The following is a 23,441-nucleotide window of genomic DNA, read 5'->3' on the forward strand; positions in this document are numbered from 1 at the left end:
TTAGGTTGGCTTCTTGATTTAATTTCTTTACCCGTCTTCCCCTGCCCACTGGCCCCGCTCTCATTTGCTTGATTCATTTTATCTCTTCTCTTTATTGTGTAGTCTTGCACTAAGCCGTTTAAAGCTTGTGATTTAGGTTTCTGGGAAACAGTACTACCTGGAGGAACTAGTGCTGATTGGTCCGAGAGAGCCAGTGCTCTTACTGGCCCACTCCTTGGGTCATGTGTACTCTTTGAATCAGGGACTGAGTCTTATTAATATTTGCTTTACAGTAGCACCCAGAGGCCTAAGCTAAGTTCCGGGTCCCATTGTGGTAGGCGCTGTACATACATCTAGTAAGAGACAGTCCATGCCTGAATGACTGTATGGTTTAAATAGACTTGACACTAAAGGGGTGAGGAAAAGGAAAGATTGCTATGCCCTTGTTACAGGTGGGGAACAGAGGCACAGAGTGATTAAGTGACTTGCCAAAGGTCACCCAGTAACTCTGTGGCAGAGCCAGGAACTGAACCCAGGTCTCCTGAGTCCCAGTCCAGTACCTTAACCAATAAACCCTTGAGTAGAGATGGCCTATGTTCCTGGCCCTTTAACAATTCCTCTTCTCCTGCAGGAAGGGGGCATTATGTTTTTTGACAGGAGCTCAATGTCTTTCAATGGCATGCACCATGCAGAACTTGAAATCTTCCAGCTGGGTGGGCATAATTCTAAAGGGGCAGGCCTGTACTTGTAGAAGAGTCCTTCTCTCTAACCTCTATGATTAGCTCTACGTATTAAGCATTAACAACAATGTGATGATACTTGTGTCCTTTTTCTGGTGCCAGCTAACTATCCTTGTATGATGAGCTCTACTGTAAGTGGGGAGTGACTGGTACCATCAGCTTGTATCACTGCTCCCGCTGAAGAGCGGGATTTCCCTGCAATCTAATGAATACTTAGAATGCTGGCATTATCCAGCCCGCCAAATGTATTCCGAATAGGACCTTAATCCATCCATCTGTCAGTCTAATCCAGGAGCGGGCAAACTTTTTGGCCTGAGGGCCACATCGGGTTTCCGAAATTGTATGGAGGGCCAGTTAGGGGAGGCTGTGTCTCCCCAAACAGCCAGGCGTGGCCCAGCTGCTGCCCCCTATCCACCCCCCCACACTTCTCGCCACCTGATGGCCCCCCCGGGACCCCTGCCCCATCCACCCAGACCCGGACCCCCTGCCCCTGATTGCCCCCTGCCACCCCATCCAGCCCCCCTTCTCCTTCCTGACTGCCCCCCCGGAACCCCTGTCCCCATTCAACCCCCCTGTTCCCTGCCCTCTGACCACCCCGATCCCTATCCACACCCCTGCCCCCTGTCCATCATCCCAAACTCCCCTGCTCTCTATCCACACACCCCCACTTCTCCCTGCCCCCTGCCACTGTACCGCGCTGCCTGGAGCACCGGTGGCTGGCGGCGCTACAGCCGTGCTGCCCAGAGCACCAGGACAAGCAGCCGCACCGCCTGACTGGAGCCAGCCATGCCACCGTGCAGCACAGAGCACCGGGTCAGGCCAGGCTCTGCAGCTGTGCTGCCCCAGGAGCTCACAGCCCCACTGCCCAGAGCATTGCGCCGGTGGTGGAGCGAGCTGAGGCCATGGGGGAGGGGGAACAGCAGGGGAGGGGCTCCGGGCTAGCCTCCCGGGCCAGAAGCTCAGGGGCCGGGCAGGAGGGTCCCGTGGGCCGGATGTGGCCCGCAGGCCATAGTTTGCCCACCTCTGGTCTAATCTATCTGTCTAGCTATTTGCCCATCGTCACTGTATTATCGGAGGCCCAGATCCTCAAAGACATTTAGGTACCTAACTCCCATTGATTTAGTTCCTTTGTACAGTTGTCATTAACCAAAGTTTGGGTTGCCCAGGTGTTCAATGCTCTTTGCCATGTTGTCCCTTTTTGGGGGTGGGGGAATGGGTGCACAAGTGAAGCCATTGGCCAGTTTCACCATTCATCCCAAACGTGATTTCCCCAGAGATTCGGGACGTCCACCAGGACCTTCTTATCAATGTGGTCTGTAATGCGTATGCTGCTTGTCTGACTATATCTTAATTTTTCCAACAGAGCACTTTCTCTAGAAGCTTTTAATGCAAGTGCTTCAGGGGTAGTTTTCATAACTAGGATGCACCCTGTCTTGGAGCTTACATTATGAAGAAAACTTTTCGAAAGCTCCAGAAGTCTGAGCTCTGGAAGGTTCTCAGGATGACCAGCTGTGTGATGGGAGAGTGAGAAGTGTCTTTAGGAGAATGTCAGGAAATGATGTGCTCTTTTCTGCAGCTGAAGGAGAGGATAGCTATGGAGAACAGTGATCCATCATGGTTATTCCTAGCACCAAAGAGGCTGTGTTTAGGATTTGTCCGTGAAGTACCTCCCACAATCCTTTCTAGATTAATGTGTGGGCCATATTCTGCTTCACATGCTAACTGAGAAATGAGAGGTGAAAAGCCTGTGTAAGATCTGGGAGCGCTAGGTTAAATTTGCCACTGGGTCTTGCTTTCATTCTGTTCGTGCTAAGGTCACTTCTGAGGGTGCCCTGCGGTGCTGCATAGTGAGTGGTCGGGAGGCTGTTCAGTGAAGTCCTGTTGCTGTCCTTGGTTTGCAGCCCCTACTGCCATGTGCAGGTGCAAACTGTATCGTTTGGGACCTCAGAGCAACTGCCTCGGCATAGACAGACCCGGCATCTAGAAGATCTGCTCTGTTGAGATAACAGCCAGGAATGGCACATTGAAGTAGGATGGAGGCAGATCGATCACACTCTGATCTTCTCATTTGTCTGAGAGGGGCCCTAGATGTCCCAGTTGGAGAAGCTCCACTGACCTGTGTGAACATCTTGTCCATTCCCTGGAGGCCAGGGCCAATGGTGCCCTACAGCCCGTTCCCCAGTGCTTTGCTCAGTCTAGTTTTCAGTGTCTCAAGGAATAACTGTAATTCCCTTACAATGGTGCTTCCAACTCTTCCCTTGGGAAACTATTCTACAGCCTAATACATCTTGGCTCAGATTTTCTGCTTTAGGGCTCATAGTGGCCCTAAAAGTATTGTAGCTAACCACAGGAGGATCGTCCTAGTCCAGGGGTGAAGAGCTGGCATAACCGCTCCTATGCTTCCTCCTTCCTGCAGCCAGTTATGGAGTTGTGGCTGGGCTTCCTTACTCCTCTGTGGTTCCTAGCTGCCGTATTGTCTCCTTGCAGTCATGGGCAGCCAGCATAAGACAGAGAAGAGGTTAGGAGGCTGGAGCGCTTCACAGCTGGTCCAGGATGGGTGGTACACTCAATGGTCTCCTCTGGGAATTATCCAGTGGACAGGCATGATGGAGACTTGCAGTGTGCCAACTTGGGGGATTTTATTGAGAGTCTCAACGTATGTGGTGTTTTTTGTTCAAGCCCCAGTTCCTGGAGTCATGTGTTTTATGGGAGAATTTCCAATTTTCATGAGTTTCTACCCCTCATGGCTGCAGAGAAGATCTTGAAAGCGTAATCCTTAAAGGCTAAAAATCAAAAGGCAAATCCAAAGAATTCCCGTCATGGTGGTTTTTTTTTAAATCCCATGCTTTTTAAGGCAACTTCATGATTTTGTTGAGGTCCAACTCCTGATTTTTGAGCATGTGGGTTGGCGAGACTCCAAATGTGGAATAAATCACCAGAGATATTATTTTATTAATATTATTCATTATTTTTTCTTGTGGGAGCCCCTGGGAACCCAAGACACGGACCACGACCCCATTGTGCTAGGGGTTGTACAAGATTTGAGTTTCAGGCTTTATAATATATATACACAGCATTGATGTAGAGCACATATATAGGGATTAATAATTGGCCCCGTGCTCTGGATTTTTGCAGGCATTTTCAACTCAGAACTGGGCTGGGGGAAAAGACCACTGCTGCTTGGGAAGTTGCGTTTCCTCTCAAGTGGAATGTGCTGGCCTTCTGATGGGAGTCATTATGGCTCAGCGTCAGCTGTATTTATGGTGTCTGAAAAGATTATCTCCAGATAATCTTACGGGTATTTAGCCAGCCATATGCTTTATTTTGATGGCAACATGCGTTTCTTTGTGCATTTAACATTGTTTATGTTAATTAAGGTTTCAGACTGGAAGCTGCATATGGGCTCTTTCGTTTCTCTGTGGCTAATTTGCAGAGAGTAAGTAACCTTGTCCTTTGTGCAATGCTTCAATTCAGTTAGACATGATTCGCAGCTGGGAGAAGGCCTCACTTTTAACCTTCTTACTACTTCCTCCCCCCACAAAAAACTTCCCGTATGCCTGATAATTCCTGAGTTGATTCTCAGGTCAGCAGTGCCTTTATTTTATTTGTTTCAAATCTGAAGCAAATCAGCCAAGCTGATTTCGAACGATAAGCCTCTGAAAAAATATTATCTTTCCTCGGGATTCACTTTCTGTGCCCGGACTAAGTGGATCGATAGTTGTCTTTTAAAAAAAGAGTTAATTTAATAATAGGTGCTAATCTAATAATAGGTTCTTCCCTATCAGCATAGAGTTGTTTTTTTCAGTGCCAAATATGTGCTGCAGAGAGTGGTGTGAGAATAGAGTTTTAAGCCAAAGATAGGTAGAAGCAGCTGCAGTTGGATGAAATTCAGGGATCCAGCACAAAGCTTACCTCCCAGTTAAATCCCACTTTAAGCCCTGTGTCGGGTAATACCCTGGTGCTGAAGAGTATTTCTGATTGGAGGAAGAACCTCCCGGTTCACAAAGAACATTTGACTTCGTGAAATGTGGTCCTTGGACCTAAGATAATACAGTGGGGGTGGATGTAGCTGTGTTGTCCTGGCTGGACACTTTCATAGCAGAGATGACTCTGTGACTCAGTGTTACCATCTGTAAAATGGGGCTAGTGATATTTACTCCTTTTGTAAAGCTCTTTGAGACCTATAGATGACAAGTGAAAGCTAGGTATTGGGCTGGATAATCTGCTTCCTTGACTTCAATAGATTTATGCCAATTACACCTGCTGGCAGAATATTTAGAGATTCAGGACAGTGGCTGGCTTTTGGGGACTTGCCCCGGGATGAATCATCTTTCAGTTCTAGAGCCCAATTCTCCTCTCAGTTACATCGATTTACATTGAAGCTGACTTCAGTGCAGCCCCTCTGGATTTAAATTAATGTTACTGGGAGCAAATCTGGCCCCAAACCACTGGATCAATCAGTGAAAGTCATTACTGTCTGTTTGGTGTTTAGTGGCTTGTGTGATAAAGCTTGTTAGCCTGGGGGCCTCATTCTGGTTCCTGAGGGGAAATTTTGCCCAAACCACCCTTGACATTATGGGTGTCAATTTTAGTTGACCCTGGAATTTGGATCAGAAAGTTCAGTACTTTCAGAGTGTTTGAAATCAGAGGTTGATTTTGGCTCCTTTCCACTTTAAAGTGTAATTTGTTTTCATTTGTAAGCATGCAGAATTCTCTGTCACTGGTTCAGGATTCTAATTAGATATTTTCATCCTGTATTTTTCCTGAAAGAAAGTAGGAAAGGAAGAAAGCTTTTCCTTGCACCTTTCCCCAGGACTCTTTAACCTCCTTAGCCAACTATGAGGTCCCGGAGAAACTGTGGCCAGAACTCACTCGTCAAGACAAAATGAATTTTATTCCAAGCCAGTTGTACAAAGGCAGCCCCTTCGCACTTCCAGAGTGTTCAGAAGGAGCTTTGCAATGGCCTTTTGCTGGAAATGAAAATTGCTTTGGGAATCCTGCAAAAGGGATTAACTGTGACTCGGTTTCCAGCTCTCCAAATTAATAATCAAGCCGCTAGATGGATCCCAGCCAAGCACTTGACTGACCTGTCAGTTTGGTAGGGAGGGAGAAAAAAAGCCCCTGTGAATCAGGAAGTATTTATATATTATTTAAGCCTTAAGTATGTGCTCCATTGTTTTAAAGCTTCTTTCTGTTCCATGCCTGTTCCTACAACAAAGCCCTTAATTTGCTATTAATCACTGTTCAGGAAGGTCCTTAAGCATGTGCTTAACTCCCATGGAAGTCTATGGGACTATGTCCTTAATTGCTTTCCTGAATCACATTCTTGGTGTTTACACCCATCATGGGAACCTACAGCCAAACTTTTCTCTCGTGGAATGGGCTAGGGCTGAATTTGAACCCACGGACCTTAGAGATGGAATAAACCTCTCAGGTGTCCTAATGCTTCCAGCACCCACTGATGTAGTCTCAAGTTTAGTTTTGGGGCTGCCACCTCTCCGCTTTGGCTAGGCCACAGTCTGTTAGATCTCACTATTAGGAAGAATTTTCCTGATATTCCCATCTATTTCCTCTTATTTTCCCACCTCTAATTAATTCCTCTTTGTCCTTGGGATTCACAGGTTTTAATATTTATAGATAACGCTCATGAACCCCCTTCCTGTTCCTTACAGCTATGAGCGTGTGGCTTTCTGTCACGGACCTAGGGGTACCTACGTGCAGAATCAAAGATTTCACGGAGGACTCATCCTCCCCACCCCCTTGAGTACCCCACCTCCTCTGATGCCCTTTGTTTTCATTTTTGGCTGATTTTCTTCTGGTTTTGAGAGGGTTAAATGAAACCCAATACATCCCTGGGAAATTATCAATAAATAAATTAAATCAACCGGTCAATAAATAGCCCAAATGAAGAGCCTTACTGATGAGGTACAGGACTCAGGATTGGATTGTAAATGATACTTGCACATGCACACATCACTTATAGGCTCTTGTCACGTGGTATGCTTGCCGCTCGGGCATCTCCTTGGGGCCGCATCAGGGGATTAGCTCCACATCAGGGGTCCGACACCCCTTTCTTTGCCCAGTGGCCTTCCTTTCCCTTGGACTCGGGTGCTCCTTCTTTGTGACTTAGCCTTCTGGCCAGGTCACTATAGTCTCCCCTTTCAGGGGACCAAATCCCACTGGACAACCATCCTAGGCAGTCTGTGCTCCACTGCCTGGTCTGTGCCACTTTCCCAATGGCTGGGGGATGCCTGGGCCCACCCACTACTCTGGGTTCCTGTCCAGGGACCCTCTTCCTGGCAACTGTGGTCTGCTTTCCCTCGGACCCTGTTGCTTTTTCCTGAGACTCCTTCCTATAGTTTCTGGCTCCCCCTCTCTGGTTGTACCAGCTCAAACGCCTTCCTCCCAGGGAGTAACTGCAGACTACTGAACTCCGTAGCATCAAACATCCCTCCTTACCCCCAGGGGGTGACTGCAGCCCACTTCTCCTGCAGCCCCTTTCGGCTGTCAACTTACTGGCTTTATACCCACCCCTCCTGTTCCTTCCCAGCTGGGCTCCATCTTCAATCAGGCCTTCAATCCCTGGCTCTTCCCTAGCCAGTTAACTATCCTAAGTTACCAGCTCTGCCTTGTGTGGGGTGGACACCCCATCACACCCCTGTTCAAACACCCACTGAAGTCCATGGAAAACCTCCCTTGGGCTTCTGTGTGCTTTGGATCCGGCTCGTAACGAAGTCATTCCTTACTCATAGTAATACCCCCCCGGAGCAGAGGCTTATTGTAAACAGAGCTGCAATGTGCATTGGACAAACAATTTGGGACCTTCATTCTATGCTGAACTAAGTGGAGTTTGTTAATATGAATTGGCTAGACCCTACATCTTACAGTCTCTGACTCAGGCAAAACTCCCACTGATCCAATGGGTGAATGGCTCTGATGGAGACTCTCCTTGTCCAGAGTCCCATTGCAGTCACAAAGCCAGAGTCCTAATGGGAATTTTGCATGGGTGAGATGGCACAAGCTAGCCCATTTAGTGGCTTCCACTCTCTATTGTTTGCAGTCTACAACATCAACACTTTCCGTGGTGCTAGGTGAGTCCCCACAGCGTGGTCAACCACAAGCATTCAACAGTCATGAGTCAGGCTCCCCAAAATCACGAGACTGGCTTAAAAATCAGGAGATATTAAAATAATACGTTTTGGTTTTAGTTTGTCTACTGGGTTTCTGAGCTGTTAGGTCACACTTGGGTCATGTTATGTAGGCTTTTCTTTGCAACCACAAGGGCTAGAAACTTAAAAACAAATACTGAATGCTGAGATTCACCCATAAATCATTTGACTCTAGGAGCTGGGGCTTGAATGCAAATACCAAATATTGCAAACTTTGCCAAAAAATTGCAAGACTTGGCAATGCTGGACTGAACTGCACTTGTTTCAGTTTATCCTCCTGTAAAATGGGGATGATAATATGTCCTATCCTACCTTGCCGTGTGTGTTGTGTGGACTGAGTCATTTGTGGGTAAATCCATTCTTAGGCAGAGGTTCAGCACAAGGGTCTTTGAGCTCACATGGGAGTAAAGTGCTGACCAAGCCTTTGGGTTTAAGAGCTCTGGTCTTGCACTGGTCCTGTGCTCTGGATCTGACTTTGGGTCATTTTGCAAAGTGCTTTGAAGACAGAACGCTCTGTAGAGGAGCATGTGATTACTGCTGGGGGAATTGGCCATTTTTTCATATCACCCCAAATGTTCTTTTAACAGCACGACTGTTCTCCCCAAGCCATGTCAAAGACATGCTGAAGGATTAAAACCAGAGTAATAGAGATGAGGGAAAGGATAAGGGAAGGAGAGGCATTGTTTGTGCTGAGGAGTTTAAAACCAAGGGGTCAAACTAGCATCCTGTAGGATGAATTCAGTACTTTAAGAGGATCGAGATGTTTAATCAGTGATCTTTGATATTAGGGGGCCACATTCTCAGTAGTTGTAAATTGACATAACTCCACTTACTTCAGTGGACTATGCCGATGTACATCAGCTGAACATCTGACCCAGGATATCCCACACTGCCCCTTTGGTAATTTATAGTGGCTTTTAATATAAGAGCTATATGGCTTTGATCCAATGCACATTGAACTCAATGGGATTCTCTCCAGTGATTTCAGTGGACATTGGATCATGTCCTATAAGAGCAAAGCATGGTTATTATAAAATGTGTCCTTTCCTGCATCCCACTATGTGCTTTAAATGTATGAGTTGCTTTGCCGTGTCTAGAAATAGGGATGGGAACAGTGCAGGAGTGTTTGGATCTGATGTTTCAGCTTGACCCAGTAGAGATGAACAGCCCAGATCCATACCCACTTTGTTTTGAAGCTTGGAGGTAACTGGAGTTGGGATTTGGGGCCAGGTCTATCACTAACACAAATGTATCCATTCAGTTGTTAAATGCAAACAGAATAAAGTCCAAACCAGTAATATATATGTGGGTTTTAAAATGGCCAATTTCATAAAGCTCAAAACAGTAACAAACCAAATCAGTTGAGAGAAATAATGTAAACAGAAAAATGTGAATGATAATTGGGAATTTTTAAAGAACATTTTACTAGATGCCACAATTGAGAACAAAGACTGCATTGGTTAAAAAACCAATCTGGTTTAGAGGTGAAGTGAAAGCAGTTTTAAGTGGAAGTTGATAGAAATGAATATAAATCAGATGCTAGGAACTGTAGAAAATTGATAAGGGAAGCAGCCATGAGAATGATTAAAGGATTTGAAAACTTGCCTTTATAGTGAAAGATTAAAAGAGCTCAATCTGTTTATCTTAACAAAGAGGTTAGGGGGTGACTTGATCACAGTTTATAAGCACCTACACAAGGAACAGCAATTTGATAATAGAGGGTTCTTCTAGCAGAAAGAGGTATAACAAGATCTAATGGCTGGAAGCTGAAGCTAGTCAAATTCAGATTAGAACTAAGGTGCAACTTCTTTTTAACAGAGAGGGTAATTAACTATGTGAATAACTTACCAAGGGTTATGGTGGATTCTCTAGGACTGGCAATTTTTAAATCAAGATAGGATGTTTTTCTACAAGATCTACTTTAGTTCAAACAGAAATTAATTTAGGGCAGTTCTTTGGTCTGTGTTATGCAGAAGATCAGACTAGATGATCTACAGAAAAGGACCTGGGGAATACAGTGGATGAGAAGCTGGATATACGTCAACAGTGTGCCCTTGTTGCCAAGGCTAATGGCATATTGGGCTGCATTAGTAGGAGCATTGCCAGCAGATCGAGGGAAGTGATTATTCCCCTCTATTCAGCACTGATGAGGCCACATCTGGAGAACTGTGTCCAGTTTTAGGCCCCCCACTACAGAAAGGATGTGGACAAATTGGAGAGAGTCCATCAAAAATGATCAGGGGGCTGGAGCACATGACTTATGAGGAGAGGCTGAGGAAACTGGGGTTATTTAGTCTGCAGAAGAGAAGAGTGAGGGGGGATTTAATAGCAGTCTTCAACTTACGTGAAGGGGGGTTCCAAAGAGCATGGAGCTTGGTTGTTCTCAGTGGTGGCAGGTGGCAGAACAAGGAGCAATGGTCTTAAGTTGCAGTGGGGGAGGTCTAGATTGGATATTAGGAAACACTTTTTCACTAGGAGCGTGGTGAAGCACTGGAATGGGTTACCTAGGGAGATGGTGGAATCTCCATCCTTAGAGGTTTTTAAGGCCTGGCTTGACAAAGCCCTGGCTGGGATGATTTAGTTGGGGTTGCTTTGAGCAGGGGGTTGGACTAGATGACCTCCTGTGGTCTCTTCCAACCCTAATCTTCTATGATTCTATGAATGGTCCCTTTTGGTTTTATAATCTATGAATCTATCTACACCAACATCATGTACACTCCCTCTCTGTCTGTCAATGGCCATTTGGGAATGGAATGGACTCTTAATTCCACATTGCTACAAAGTGCCCAGCGACTGCTATTCTCAGCACTGTGATATATATCTTCTTTTAACCAGGTGACAATGAACTTTGGCTGTTTGCCTGACCCTTGAGCCCTTATTTGCATTATGAAATGTGACTGTTACTGTCCTCCATCCTGTGGCATCGCTTCCTCATCACTGCTCTTCCTGCATTCCAGTCTCCTGTGCTTTCTTCCGTCTCCATCATGCTATCTCCACCTGCTGCGCTTGATCTGGCTGGAAGAAGCCATTTTATTCTGCTTCTTCACGGGTATTTTGGTTTGCAGGCGATACAGAGGAAGGTGTAGTTCTTAACCTCTCCCAAGCTGCCCTTTGGATTCAGTACCAGAGGGGGCTATTTAAGCTCCTTGATTCTGCTTCATTCTGTTCATACTCTGACCTTCGCATTTCAGTTTCAACTTAGTTACCCTTTTCTCTGCTTTTCCTCTAAAACCAAGGCCCAGATTTTGCCTGCCCACAGATCAGGCAGAAGGAGGTTACACTCTGTGACACAGGGAGAGAGTTGCTGTGTTGTAGGAGTGGTACAGACCTCTTGAGCTACGCACAGCCTGAATCCTGCAAGGAGCTCCCACAGATCAAGGGGCATCTGCCAAAGGCAAGGGCATCTGTGCAGAAGCTCAGTCCGTCTGGTATACGCCCTGGGCTCCATAGCGGCATGGCTCCATCTGGACTGCCTGTGGCTCTTCTGGCACTCTTCACTAGCTCTCTCCTCAGAGGATGGCTGATTGTGCAAAGAGAGCATCCCAGAGCTGGAGTGTGGCATTAATTCTCACAGCTATTTCGCTGTGATACTGCCGCTATGCCCTTCCCTTTGCTCTGATGGAGCCCAGAGAGTTTGCACATAGACTCATCCCACCCAGCGTCCAACAGTTCCCATTGTTTTTACCCCTTCCATGAAAGCAGCAGGAGGGGATGATCTGGCCCTTACAGTGGGCGCATTAGAGCTGTGGGACTCTGTGATGCTTTGCATGGAGTTTCCCCATTTACCTAAAAAAAAAAAAACTATTAAAAAGCGACATGAATCGTTAACTCAATGCCTCTCTTTTCCCATCTCCCGAGCTTGGTTTCAGATGGGTGAGGCAATGCTTGAATGTTTATTGAGATGACGGATGGTTAACTCTCAGCTCATATCGTTTGGTCTCATTAATCCCGGCTTTTGGTAGCCGTGCCTTTTGGGGAATGGCTACTTGACGTTTGAGTCGTGCGTAGGCGAAGGCTGCCATCTTGGCCAACACGCCTGCGAAGGAACCAGGGATCGCTAAAAACAAGAGCTGTTGCAACTTGAGCAGAAGAGCCAAGGTTTTGTAACTGGGGCTGTAACGGCGCCTGCCCTCTGTGGGTTGGCACAGAGGGGGACCTGGAACGCACACTGACCACTGGGCAACTCTTTCACACGTGTTAACAAACAGGATTGAAAATTCTAGCGCTGATGATGCCACACAAAGGTTTGGAGCAGGGCACAAATGTGGTGTTTAACCTGAGGCTGCAGTAAAATGACGAGCAGCACACATTTACGTCCTGGTCATGCTAGAGTGCACAAGTGTGTTAATGAACATGGGGGATAATTCTCAGTTTCTCCTCTCAGCCTTTGCCTGTCTTGTCCATTTAGGTTGTAAGCAGTTCAGGTCAGGCACTGTCTCTTGCAATGTGTTTATACAGCGCGGAGCACAATGCGGTGCTGATCTCGGTCGAGGCTTCTCCGTGCTAAGAGGAACAATAATTCAACATGCTCTCAGTTGCCAGGCAGAGCTAGACTGTATCTAGGATATTTCTGGGGTGTGTGACTAGGGCTATGTCTACACAGCAAGGAAAAACCCATGGCTGGCCTGTTTCATTGCTGTGTTGGCTAAGGTTTCTGGATTGGGGCTGGAGCCCGAGCTCTGGGACCCTCCCACCTCGCAGTGTCCTACAGCCCGGGGCTGCAGCCTGAGCCCAGATATCGACACAGCAAATGAAAAAGCCCCGCTGCCCAAGCCCCACAAACCCGAGTTGGGTGGCTCATGTCTGGGCATACCCCTAGAGTAACTTGGTGGAGGTGGAGCAAGGGAAGGATCCGACTGTATTCCACGGAGAAGGTTCGGACAGTGAGATACGTTAGGCTGTGAATCCCATTGCCTGGGACCTGGACCTGTACAACCAGCCCAACCAGAGCACTGGAGAATCCTACTCCGGCAGGTCTTTTCCATCCCTCCTGGTTCTGCTGGCTGTTGGAGCAAGGAGGCAGGGGGCTGGGGCTGAGATGTGGCACTTAGCTTGAGGCAGCACATGCTGTGGGCATGATGGAGCAGTCCCAGGGAGAGTGGAGGGGGTCCCATGTTCCGGGCTACCCGGCAGCGTCCCCAAACACAGGGAACTTCTCCTTCCCTCTAATCCCCACTGGGACAGATGTTGCTGACCCCAGGTTACTTTTACTGATTCCTAAGAGGCACTTCTCATGCCCAAGAGACTCCGCCCTCTCTCCCAGCTTCTTTCCCCTTCTCCCACACCTGGTCACTTTCCTCCCACCCCCATCCCCGAGCAGCAGCAGGCTCCCTCAGCCAGCCCCAAGCCAAAGGAGATTAGCCCCAGCCGCTTGCCTAGGAGGAATGACTTTAAAAAAAAACCTTCCACTACGCCTGTCCCTCCGTGCATCATGCACGGATGCCCCAGGGTGTTTCTCCACCTTCAGGTCCTCTTGTGCTCTCTCTTCCCCAGCCGCCCTGCACCTGTGTCAGCTCACAGGGTCCGGATCCCTGGGTCCCACTCCCTGTTTCCTGTGTCCTTTGCAGGATAGGTGAGATTTGTGCCTCAGTAGTCCTCTCTGATCACCCCTCCCGGAGTCCCGCTGCTCCCAGATCTGGGGAGGTTGGGGTGGGCTCTGTGGTGGGCCACACAGCCTGTCTTGGCAGTGGGGGGAACAGATGGGAGCGAGAACAGAACGGTATCAGGACAGGAGCTACTCTGCGGCTTTCCATAGGGATAGGAAGGGGAAGAGAAGGAGCGGGGAGTCCTGTGCTGGAATGGAGGATGGGGGGTTGTGCGAGTTTAGAAAGGGAGGGGAACTGTGTGTGCTGGGATGTGGGAATGGGAGCTGGGGGGGGGGAGCTGTGTGTGCTGTGTTGAAGGAGGGTAGTTGTGTGTGCTGTGATAATTAGGGGAGCTGTGCGCTGGGATGGGGGAGTTGATGCAGGAGGGGAGCTGTGTGCTAGGGTGGGGTGATGCTGGGGGAGGGGAGTTGTGTCCTAATATGGGGGTATTGCTGTGTCCTGGGATGGGGGTGATGCTGAAGGAGGGGAGTTGTGTCCTGATGTGGGGGTATTGCTGGGGGAGGGGAGCTGTGTCCTGGGGTGTGGCTGATGCTGGGGGAGGGGAGTTCTGTGCTGGGATGGGGGTGATGCTGGGGGAGGGGAGTTGTGTCCTGATGTGGGGGTATTGTTGGGGGAGGGGAGCTGTGTCCTGGGATGAGGGTGATGCTGGGGGAGGGGAACTGTGTCCTGGGATGGGGGTGATGCTGGGGGAGGGGAGTGATGCTGGAGGAGGGGAGCTGTGTCCTGGGATGGGGGAGATATTAGGGGAGGGGAGCTGTGTCCTGGGATGGGGGAGATGCTGGGGGAGGGGAGCTGTGTACTGGGATGAGGGTGATGCTGGAGGAGGGGAGCTGTGTGCTGGGATGGGGTGTTGCTGGGGGAGGGGAGGTGTGTCCTGGGATGGGGTGTTGCTGAGGGAGGGGAACTGTGTCCTGGGATGGGGGAGATGCTGGGGGAGGGGAGCTGTGTCCTGGGATGGGGGAGATGCTGGGGGGAGGGGAGCTGTGTGCTGGGATGAGGGTGATGCTGAGAGAGGGGAGTTGTGTCCTGGGATGAGGGTGATGCTGGGGGAGGGGAGCTGTGTGCTGGGATGGGGGAGATGCTGGGGGGAGGGGAGCTGTGTCCTGGGATGGGGGTGATGCTGGGGGAGGGGAGCTGTGTGCTGGGATGGGGGAGATGCTGGGGGAGGGGAGCTGTGTACTGGGATGAGGGTGATGCTGAGGGAGGGGAGCTGTGTGCTGGGATGGGGTGATGCTGGGGGAGGGGAGCTGTGTGCTGGGATGGGGGAGATGCTGGGGGAGGGGAGCTGTGTACTGGGATGAGGGTGATGCTGAGGGAGGGGAGCTGTGTCCTGGGATGGGGGTGATGCTGGGGGAAGGGAGATGTGTGCTGGGATGGGAGTGATGCTGGGGGAGGGGAGCTGTGTGCTGGGATGTGGTGATGCTGGGGGAGAGGAGCTGTGTCCTGAGGTGTGGGTATTGCTGGGGAAGGGGAGCCCTGTGTGCTGGGATGGGGAGGGCAGCTCTGTGCCGGGATGGGGGTGATGCTGGGGGAAGGGAGCTGTGTGCTGGGATGGGAGTGATGCTGGGGGAGGGGAGCTGTGTCCTGGGATGAGGGTGATGCTGGGGGAGGGGAGCTGTGTGCTGGGATGGGGGAGATGCTGGGGGGAGGGGAGCTGTGTCCTGGGATGGGGGTGATGCTGGGGGAGGGGAGCTGTGTACTGGGATGGGGGAGATGCTGGGGGGAGGGGAGCTGTGTCCTGGGATGGGGGTGATGCTGGGGGAGGGGAGCTGTGTACTGGGATGAGGGTGATGCTGAGGGAGGGGAGCTGTGTGCTGGGATGGGGTGTTGCTGAGGGAGGGGAGCTGTGTGCTGGGATGGGGGAGATGCTGGGGGGAGGGGAGCTGTGTCCTGGGATGGGGGAGATGCTGGGGGAGGGGAGCTGTGTCCTGGGATGGGGGAGATGCTGGGGGGAGGGGAGCTGTGTGCTGGGATGAGGGTGATGCTGAGAGAGGGGAGTTGTGTCCTGGGATGAGGGTGATGCTGGGGGAGGGGAGCTGTGTGCTGGGATGAGGGTGATGCTGAGAGAGGGGAGTTGTGTCCTGGGATGAGGGTGATGCTGGGGGAGGGGAGCTGTGTGCTGGGATGGGGGAGATGCTGGGGGAGGGGAGCTGTGTCCTGGGATGGGGTGTTGCTGGGGGAGGGGAGCTGTGTCCTGGGATGGGGTGTTGCTGAGGGAGGGGAGCTGTGTACTGGGATGAGGGTGATGCTGAGGGAGGGGAGCTGTGTGCTGGGATGGGGTGATGCTGGGGGAGGGGAGCTGTGTCCTGGGATGGGGGTGATGCTGGGGGAGGGGAGCTGTGTGCTGGGATGGGGGTGATGCTGGGGGAGGGGAGCTGTGTGCTGGGATGGGGGAGATGCTGGGGGAGGGGAGCTGTGTACTGGGATGAGGGTGATGCTGAGGGAGGGGAGCTGTGTGCTGGGATGGGGTGATGCTGGGGGGAGGGGAGCTGTGTCCTGGGATGGGGGTGATGCTGGGGGAAGGGAGCTGTGTGCTGGGATGGGAGTGATGCTGGGGGAGGGGAGCTGTGTACTGGGATGGGGGTGATGCTGGGGGAGGGGAGCTGTGTACTGGGATGAGGGTGATGCTGAGGGAGGGGAGCTGTGTGCTGGGATGGGGTGATGCTGGGGGAGGGGAGCTGTGTCCTGGGATGGGGGTGATGCTGGGGGAGGGGAGCTGTGTGCTGGGATGGGGTGATGCTGGGGGAGGGGAGCTGTGTGCTGGGATGGGGGTGATGCTGGGGGAGGGGAGCTGTGTGCTGGGATGGGGGAGATGCTGGGGGAGGGGAGCTGTGTACTGGGATGGGAGTGATGCTGGGGGAAGGGAGCTGTGTGCTGGGATGGGAGTGATGCTGGGGGAGGGGAGCTGTGTACTGGGATGAGGGTGATGCTGAGAGAGGGGAGCTGTGTCCTGGGATGGGAGTGATGCTGGGGGAGGGGAGCTGTGTGCTGGGATGAGGGTGATGCTGAGAGAGGGGAGTTGTGTCCTGGGATGAGGGTGATGCTGGGGGAGGGGAGCTGTGTCCTGGGATGAGGGTGATGCTGAGAGAGGGGAGTTGTGTCCTGGGATGAGGGTGATGCTGGGGGAGGGGAGCTGTGTGCTGGGATGGGGTGATGCTGGGGGAGGGGAGCTGTGTCCTGGGATGGGAGTGATGCTGGGGGAGGGGAGCTGTGTGCTGGGATGAGGGTGATGCTGAGAGAGGGGAGTTGTGTCCTGGGATGAGGGTGATGCTGGGGGAGGGGAGCTGTGTCCTGGGATGAGGGTGATGCTGAGAGAGGGGAGTTGTGTCCTGGGATGAGGGTGATGCTGGGGGAGGGGAGCTGTGTGCTGGGATGGGGTGATGCTGGGGGAGGGGAGCTGTGTCCTGGGATGGGAGTGATGCTGGGGGAGGGGAGCTGTGTGCTGGGATGAGGGTGATGCTGAGAGAGGGGAGTTGTGTCCTGGGATGAGGGTGATGCTGGGGGAGGGGAGCTGTGTGCTGGGATGGGGGAGATGCTGGGGGGAGGGGAGCTGTGTCCTGGGATGGGGTGTTGCTGGGGGAGGGGAGCTGTGTGCTGGGATGGGGTGTTGCTGGGGGAGGGGAGCTGTGTGCTGGGATGGTGTGATGCTGGGGGAGGGGAGCTGTGTGCTGGGATGTGGTGATGCTGGGGGAGAGGAGCTGTGTCCTGGGGTGTGGGTATTGCTGGGGAAGGGGAGCCCTGTGTGCTGGGATGGGGAGGGCAGCTCTGTGCCGGGATGGGAGTCCAGCTTGTGGGGGGTGGTGATGCTCCCAGCATGTGGGGAGGAGGAGGGGGTCAGTGCTCTGGCTGTATCTTTTGCATTTTGTTGGTGATGGTTTTTCTTTTTGCTGCCTCCTCTCACTCTGTCTCTCCCTCTCTCTCCCTCTCTCTCTCTCTGCTGTCTCTCTCGCCTCTCTGCACTTTGCCACCCCCTCCCTTAACAGATCCTCCTCCTCCTCCTCCTCCCAGCTTGGTGCCTGGTCCTGGCGCGGCTGCCGAACAGTCCCAGTCGATTCCTTCCGAACTAAATGCCTCTGTGAGAGACTCTCTACCTTCGCCATCTTAGCCCAGCTCAGCTCAGACATGGTAAGTCCTGCCAATAACATACAATGAAGAAAGAATGAAAGAATGCCAAGAAAGAAAGGAGAGGGGGAAAAAAAATCCCAGCCCAGAATGGCACAGCATCCAGAGTGTGACATTTAAATGACAATCAATCGCCAATACCAGCCTGGGTGCTGGGAGGCGGAGGGACCAGGATGCTGCTGGAGGGGTGTGTGTGTGTGCATGTGTGTGTGTGTGTGTGTGGGTGTGTGTGTGTGGAGAGAGAGACAAGGTGGGGGAGGTAATATTTTTTATTGGACCAACTTCTGTTGGCGAGAGAGATGAGCTTTCGAACATGTGTGCGTGTAGACATTGCAATATAGAAAGACGAGAACACGGCAAAGCGGCTCAGATGTGCCGCTGACAGGCTGTGACCTAAAAACAAACCCGACCGAGGAAGCCTGCTGCATTGAAGTGCCACCGATTCCTTAAGTCAGGATGTTCGGGGGCAGCGAGCCCTTGGGAGACAGAGAGCAGATCCCTCCCCTTGTCTCCCCAAATTGCCCTCCTGCCACCCTCCCACCCCCTTAGGGTGACCAGCTGTCCCGATTTTATAGGGACAGTCCTGATATTCAGGGCATTGTCTCATGGAGGCACCTATTACCCTCCACCCCCGTCCTGATTTTTCATACTTGCTATCGGGTCACCCTACTCCCCCTTCCTCAATTGCAGCGTGAGCTGGAGCCTGCACGGTGGAATACATTTGGGTTGCTGTGGCTGCTGCAGTGATTGTATTGTCGGTTTCAGGGGCCTCCCCCACACCCCCGCCCCGCTCTCTTCCTGCACTGTGGATTTGAATATGAATGTTGGTGGAACCAGGGAGGGGACTCGCACAGGCTGGCATCTGCACTGTTGTCAGTGCCCGCACTTAATCTTTGCACGTTCTCCACCCCTTCCTTTTCCCCTTTCAACCTTGGTGCGATCTCTGGTTGCCGATCATCCCTGATTGGTAGACCCTGAAAGGGTTTGTACTGCTTTGCTGACTCGGTTGTTGTTTGAAGGGGGTGGGGAGTAGGGGTGGGGGCTGGAGGGGTGTGTGTGTGTGTGTGTGTGTGTATGTGTGCGTGTGTGTGAAGTTTCTGCTTCTTTATTTAAAGGGAAGCAAACGGGTCTCAAGGAGAGTGTTTGAAAAAGTAAAGGATTCCTAGAGCCGATCCCAGCTCCAGAGTGGAGTCATGCCTGGTCTCTGGGAATGCGGAGTGCATGCAAAGTCGGTGCTGGGGCGTTGCTCCCAGGGGTTCACAGAGTCATCCCAATGTCTTTAGTTGGGGTTGATTTAAAAAAAAATATTTCAGCCATTTCTGCGCAGATCCCAGGCGCACATCGATTCACAAATGAACACCGTGCCTCATGTGACACTTCCATCTGCTCGGGCACAAGGAGTTACTAGGCCCTTCCAATCATTTACTAATTACACCTTGCTCAGTAAATGCCGGTTTAATTTAGGGAAAAGGAGGGTAAAGGAAGAAGGGGTGGGGGAAGCACATTTTCCAAGTTGAAGGTTTGGTTTATTATTAGAAACACTAATATATTTGGTCCACTAGTTACCATGGAAACAACATCTGCACTGAAGTGGCTTTAAAGACACAGTGTTGGCTGTGTTTGCTTAGGCCCAGGCAGGTCCAGCTGCTAACCCACTTTGAAACGGATTCACCAGGGCGGTGACTGACTCGTAGAGTAGTCCCTGACGTCCCTTTTGCTCTTGCCAGAAAGCAGCGATTTAAAGGGATTGTAGCTCCAACTTGAGGGTGGGGGTAATTAGATATCCTGGCAAGGCCTGTAAATGGCCAGAAGGAAATGGTAACATTGGCACAAGCCACCCTAGCTCCCCACCCTTTGCTGCATGGGCTGTGACTGCCTTGCTCCCAGCCATGTAGACTTGATCGGTGTGAGACAGTGGCTGTGTGAAGGCGACCTGCTAGGCCAATGTTTTATAGGAGTCGTTCCCGACTTCCCTGGGGATGCTTGGCTTGTGCGCCAGGCTGAGCTCAGCTGTGCCAGCACCGCGGTGCCCATCGCCTGCCACTCAGTGGAGTGCTGTTCAGTGTGTGTTATGCCACCTTCCTCCCTGGGCCTGATCTGCAGAGGATACAAGTCTTTTAGCTCGAGCAGCAGAGACTCAGGCTCCCAGCTTGGGAAGGCCCGGGTTCAAACCTTAGTGATGCCCATGATGGTGGTTGGTGTATGTACCCTCCCTCACTTTACTCCTGCCATGACCCATGCCCAAGCCCCGCTGCGGGGCAGGACGCAGGGATGCACCAGGGCCCAGTATGGAGACTGAGTGGCAGCCCCCAGCCCCCACTGATACTGAGGCATGGGCTGGTGATGAAGTCCCACTGCAGATTTCCTCTCAAAGATGGTGTGGGAAAGGAGTAGTGAGCCTGAGTAAAAGGGAGGTGACTATTAGCAAGGCTAAGGTCATGTCTTGTTCTGACTTAACTAAATTGGTAGAAAAACTGATGCAGCCCCTGAACGTGGAGGCAGTTCTACTGGTTTCAGGGTGTTTATAGTGAAAACTGTGCTGCGCTGGTATAAACACCTTTATGCCGGTATAACTCCAGCCACACTAGACTCTAAATCTGAAGCTTGTAGCAAAGGTGACTCTGTTAAGCTTAAAACTGTAGCCACCAGAGCGGAACCCACAGTGGTGGAATACCACATGGCAAAATTCATTTTAAATACAATAAAAGGCTCCAGGACTTAGTTAAAATGGTGGAGATCAGACCCAAGGCATGTCTGTATTTGCATTGTATTCACTCGGTATGTTTCATCTCTGCTGGACCTCCAGGCAAGGACCTTTAGGCCCAAAGTAACCACCATGCTCTCCCCATCACTCAGAGTTAGCGTTATGTCTGTGTCTATGGCCACGACACACTGGGCTGCCTCTCAGACGTGCTCACTATATAGGGGAGACCCTGTTGTAGTGCTTGCATGGGTGACCTAAAGGAACAGGTGATGGACTGTTCTCTCCAGTGTCACCGAAGCAAAGCCCAGAGATGGTGCTAGGTGATCCTATGGAGCTGGAGTGCTTGTCTTTCAGAAACGTGCAAAACCCAGCTCGTCCTGGGGCCAGCCTTACTGAGCTGGCCTAATCCCATTTGGGGTAACCCTCTTTTATTGCTCTCTGCCTCATTGCCCCCTCTGCGAAATGTGGATGATCCGCATTCATTTGTGGCTGGTCAGCACCCTGAGTACGACAATCCTATATAAGGAGCTAAGTGCTATTTCCCCTGTAGCGTGAGGAAGTTCCACCTTTTAAGCCAACAGCCTCCCTGCACTAGCTATTGATGCGCCAAGAAAGTTTTGGAATTCAAATTCAGTTCAGACAAGCCCCCGCACCTTCAGCCGTTTATGCAAACCTCCCGAATTTGCAAATCTGGGGGCTGACCCTGTGATTCTAAGGAGAGGGGGCTCTGAGCCACTCAGGATTTCTGAAATTAAGTCTTTGGGCTGGAAATCTTAGGAGATTTCCTGGTAAGAGACCCTGCTTCTGGGATTGCCCTGCCCCTGCTGCTGGAGCCAGAACCTGGAGACGGAGAGGCAAAAATAAGACAAGGATGGGGGCAGCGGGCCGAACTTTTTCTTGTCTCAGAAGGGTTTTGTGTTGAGGTTCAGCTTGGTTTTGGTGTGAGTTTTAAATCGAGGCTGATTTGCCCATCCCTGCACCAAAACAGCAGCAGCTGCAGTGTCCAATCCAGCCTGCCTTTCCCCTGAGCAAGGGGCAGTGCACTGTTGCAGGCTGGGTTTCTGAGTTACAGTCTGTCTGTGGTTTCCTCCTGCTTGGCGGGGCATGTACCCTGCACCACGTCTGTTCCTGGCACAGAGTACTTCCTCTGGCGTGGCCATACTAGCCAGCATGTGGTTGGGGTGGAGCCTGGGTCCCCCTCCTCCCCAACTGTAGGAGTGGTGAAACATAGCTTTATGGTAGCGCCTGTCCCGAGAATCTGGGTAGCAGCAGCGAGGGGGCATTTTAATGGATCAACATTGTATTTCCCTTCCGTCCCATTAATAGGGGACTGAATTCTAATACCATGGGGCTTTCTGTATTGGATCCCCAGATCTAATCTAAGTGATAAGCGGAAGCTTCTTGGGCTTATTTCTCTATTACATGTTAATTTTGTAGCTGTTTAGATGAAGGTCGTCCACATGATTAGCCCTTCTGCGCGGTCCTCTCAGTACTTTGAGGACTTGGCTGGAAGGAGCATAGGGTTATTTTGTGGTCTCAGCCTTCGTGGAATGTGCTTGCCTGTCGTTTCAGAAGCTCTCTTATTTACCTGGAAGCAGGCAATCTGAAATGTGTTTATCTTTTTTAATAGCCAACTTTCTCTTAGCTACTTTTGGAATAGAAACTGGATTGATTCTGGTTTTCAACAGAGCTTTATAGGCCACTGGTATCCCTAAAGCACTGCAAAGAGGAGTAAGTGACAGTGGATTCTGATGGAGCTATGCCAATAGATATACAGCAGCTGAAGGCCTGGGTCTCTGAGAGCATAGGGACTGGAGCTGCGCAAACCTGAGATGTGGGATTAAATACAGACTTGGGTCTTGGCAGACTTTTGGAAGCTTGTGAGTTGTTCTGTGACACTGGGTTGAATTTGGGTACAATTGAGGGTGAATCTGGGATGACCCTGGTCTGAGTTTGACATGAGCCTGGCCTGAATTTGCAGAGAAGCTGGGTTGCGTTTGGGGAGAAAGTCGGATAAGCCTGAGCTGAGTTTGGAGAGAACCTAGACTGAATTCCAGGTGCCAGGGATGGATGTTGTTGTTGTTGTGCCCAGAGGCAGCAATCAGGGCTTGGCACCCTATTGTGATAGGTGCTATACACGCATTTAACTAAAGAACAACCCCTGACACAGAGTACTTACAATCTAAGTTTATGATGAGAGACAACAGGTGAATACAGCAAGTGGACAAAGGGAACACAATGTAGCAGTGAACGGGTTATGAACAGTGTAATAAACAGTCATCCCAGCTCCAAAACTGTTGGGGGGCAGTGTATCCTAGTGTTTAGCACATTAGACAGGGATACAAGAGACCTGGTTCTGTTCCTTGCTCTGCTACTGACCTGGGGCAAGTCATTTCCCCTCTCTGTGCCTCAGTTTACTTTGAGATCTACGAAGAAAAACACTATAAAAGCTAGGGGTTCTTGTTTGTGGTCTGGTGGATGGCTTGGTAGTTGTTCCTGGCTTTGACTCCAAACCTGGCTAAGTTTTGCTGAGCTTCTGTTTTGGCATTATGGTTTCAGTTAAATCCTAAACTCACAGTGTGAAACTCGGGGGTGAGGGGGAGGGAATGTGAACTACCGCACAGCATCTCCTCTGCCCTACTGCCAAGCCATCCCCTGTGAGTTCCTCACAGTGCTGTCAGTGACTCCTCTGCCGGCAGATGTTGTGTCACCCCGTCACTCTTCATCTGACGGAAGGGAGCTTTGTGGGATTCATCGCTTCAGTATGAGCAATACTGAGCCAAATTCACTCTCCGGTGTAAGCGGGGATGAGCCAGCGGCCTGATGCCCACTCACACCCAGGGTTGGATGGGCCGGTTGTCTATCACCTGTTTCAGGCAGTGTTTCTGGTGTGATTAAGGTGGGTTGCTATATCTCCGGGTGTTAGGGAGGGATCACACTCCATTCGAGTTTGAATGGGGGGGCGGGCTTATCACCCGGAAGGGACGCTCAGCTAGCAAATGGAGCAGCTGCCCTGTGCCCAGTCATAGGTCACCACATGGGAGCCTTGTTTACTGAGAGGGGGGGATTCTGACAAGGACACCACCCTCCCCCACCATGCCCGTTAATTCCCACCTGGAAA

General features: G+C 51.1%; 1 protein-coding gene across 7 annotated transcripts in view; it reads left to right on the plus strand.

Moving 5' to 3' along the window:
* ADGRB1 (adhesion G protein-coupled receptor B1) overlaps positions 1-23,441 on the plus strand; it is a 380,951-nt gene that overhangs the window by 261,146 nt on the left and 96,364 nt on the right. For all 7 annotated transcript variants that reach the window (XM_024102700.3, XM_065586325.1, XM_065586324.1 and 4 more), the window contains one exon: positions 17,478-17,619. In XM_024102700.3, coding sequence (XP_023958468.2) covers positions 17,478-17,619 — 142 coding nt within the window. The remainder of the gene's footprint in view (positions 1-17,477; positions 17,620-23,441) is intronic.

Source organism: Chrysemys picta, chromosome 2, assembly GCF_011386835.1.
Source record: "Chrysemys picta bellii isolate R12L10 chromosome 2, ASM1138683v2, whole genome shotgun sequence".
Classification (NCBI taxonomy): domain Eukaryota; kingdom Metazoa; phylum Chordata; order Testudines; family Emydidae; genus Chrysemys; species Chrysemys picta.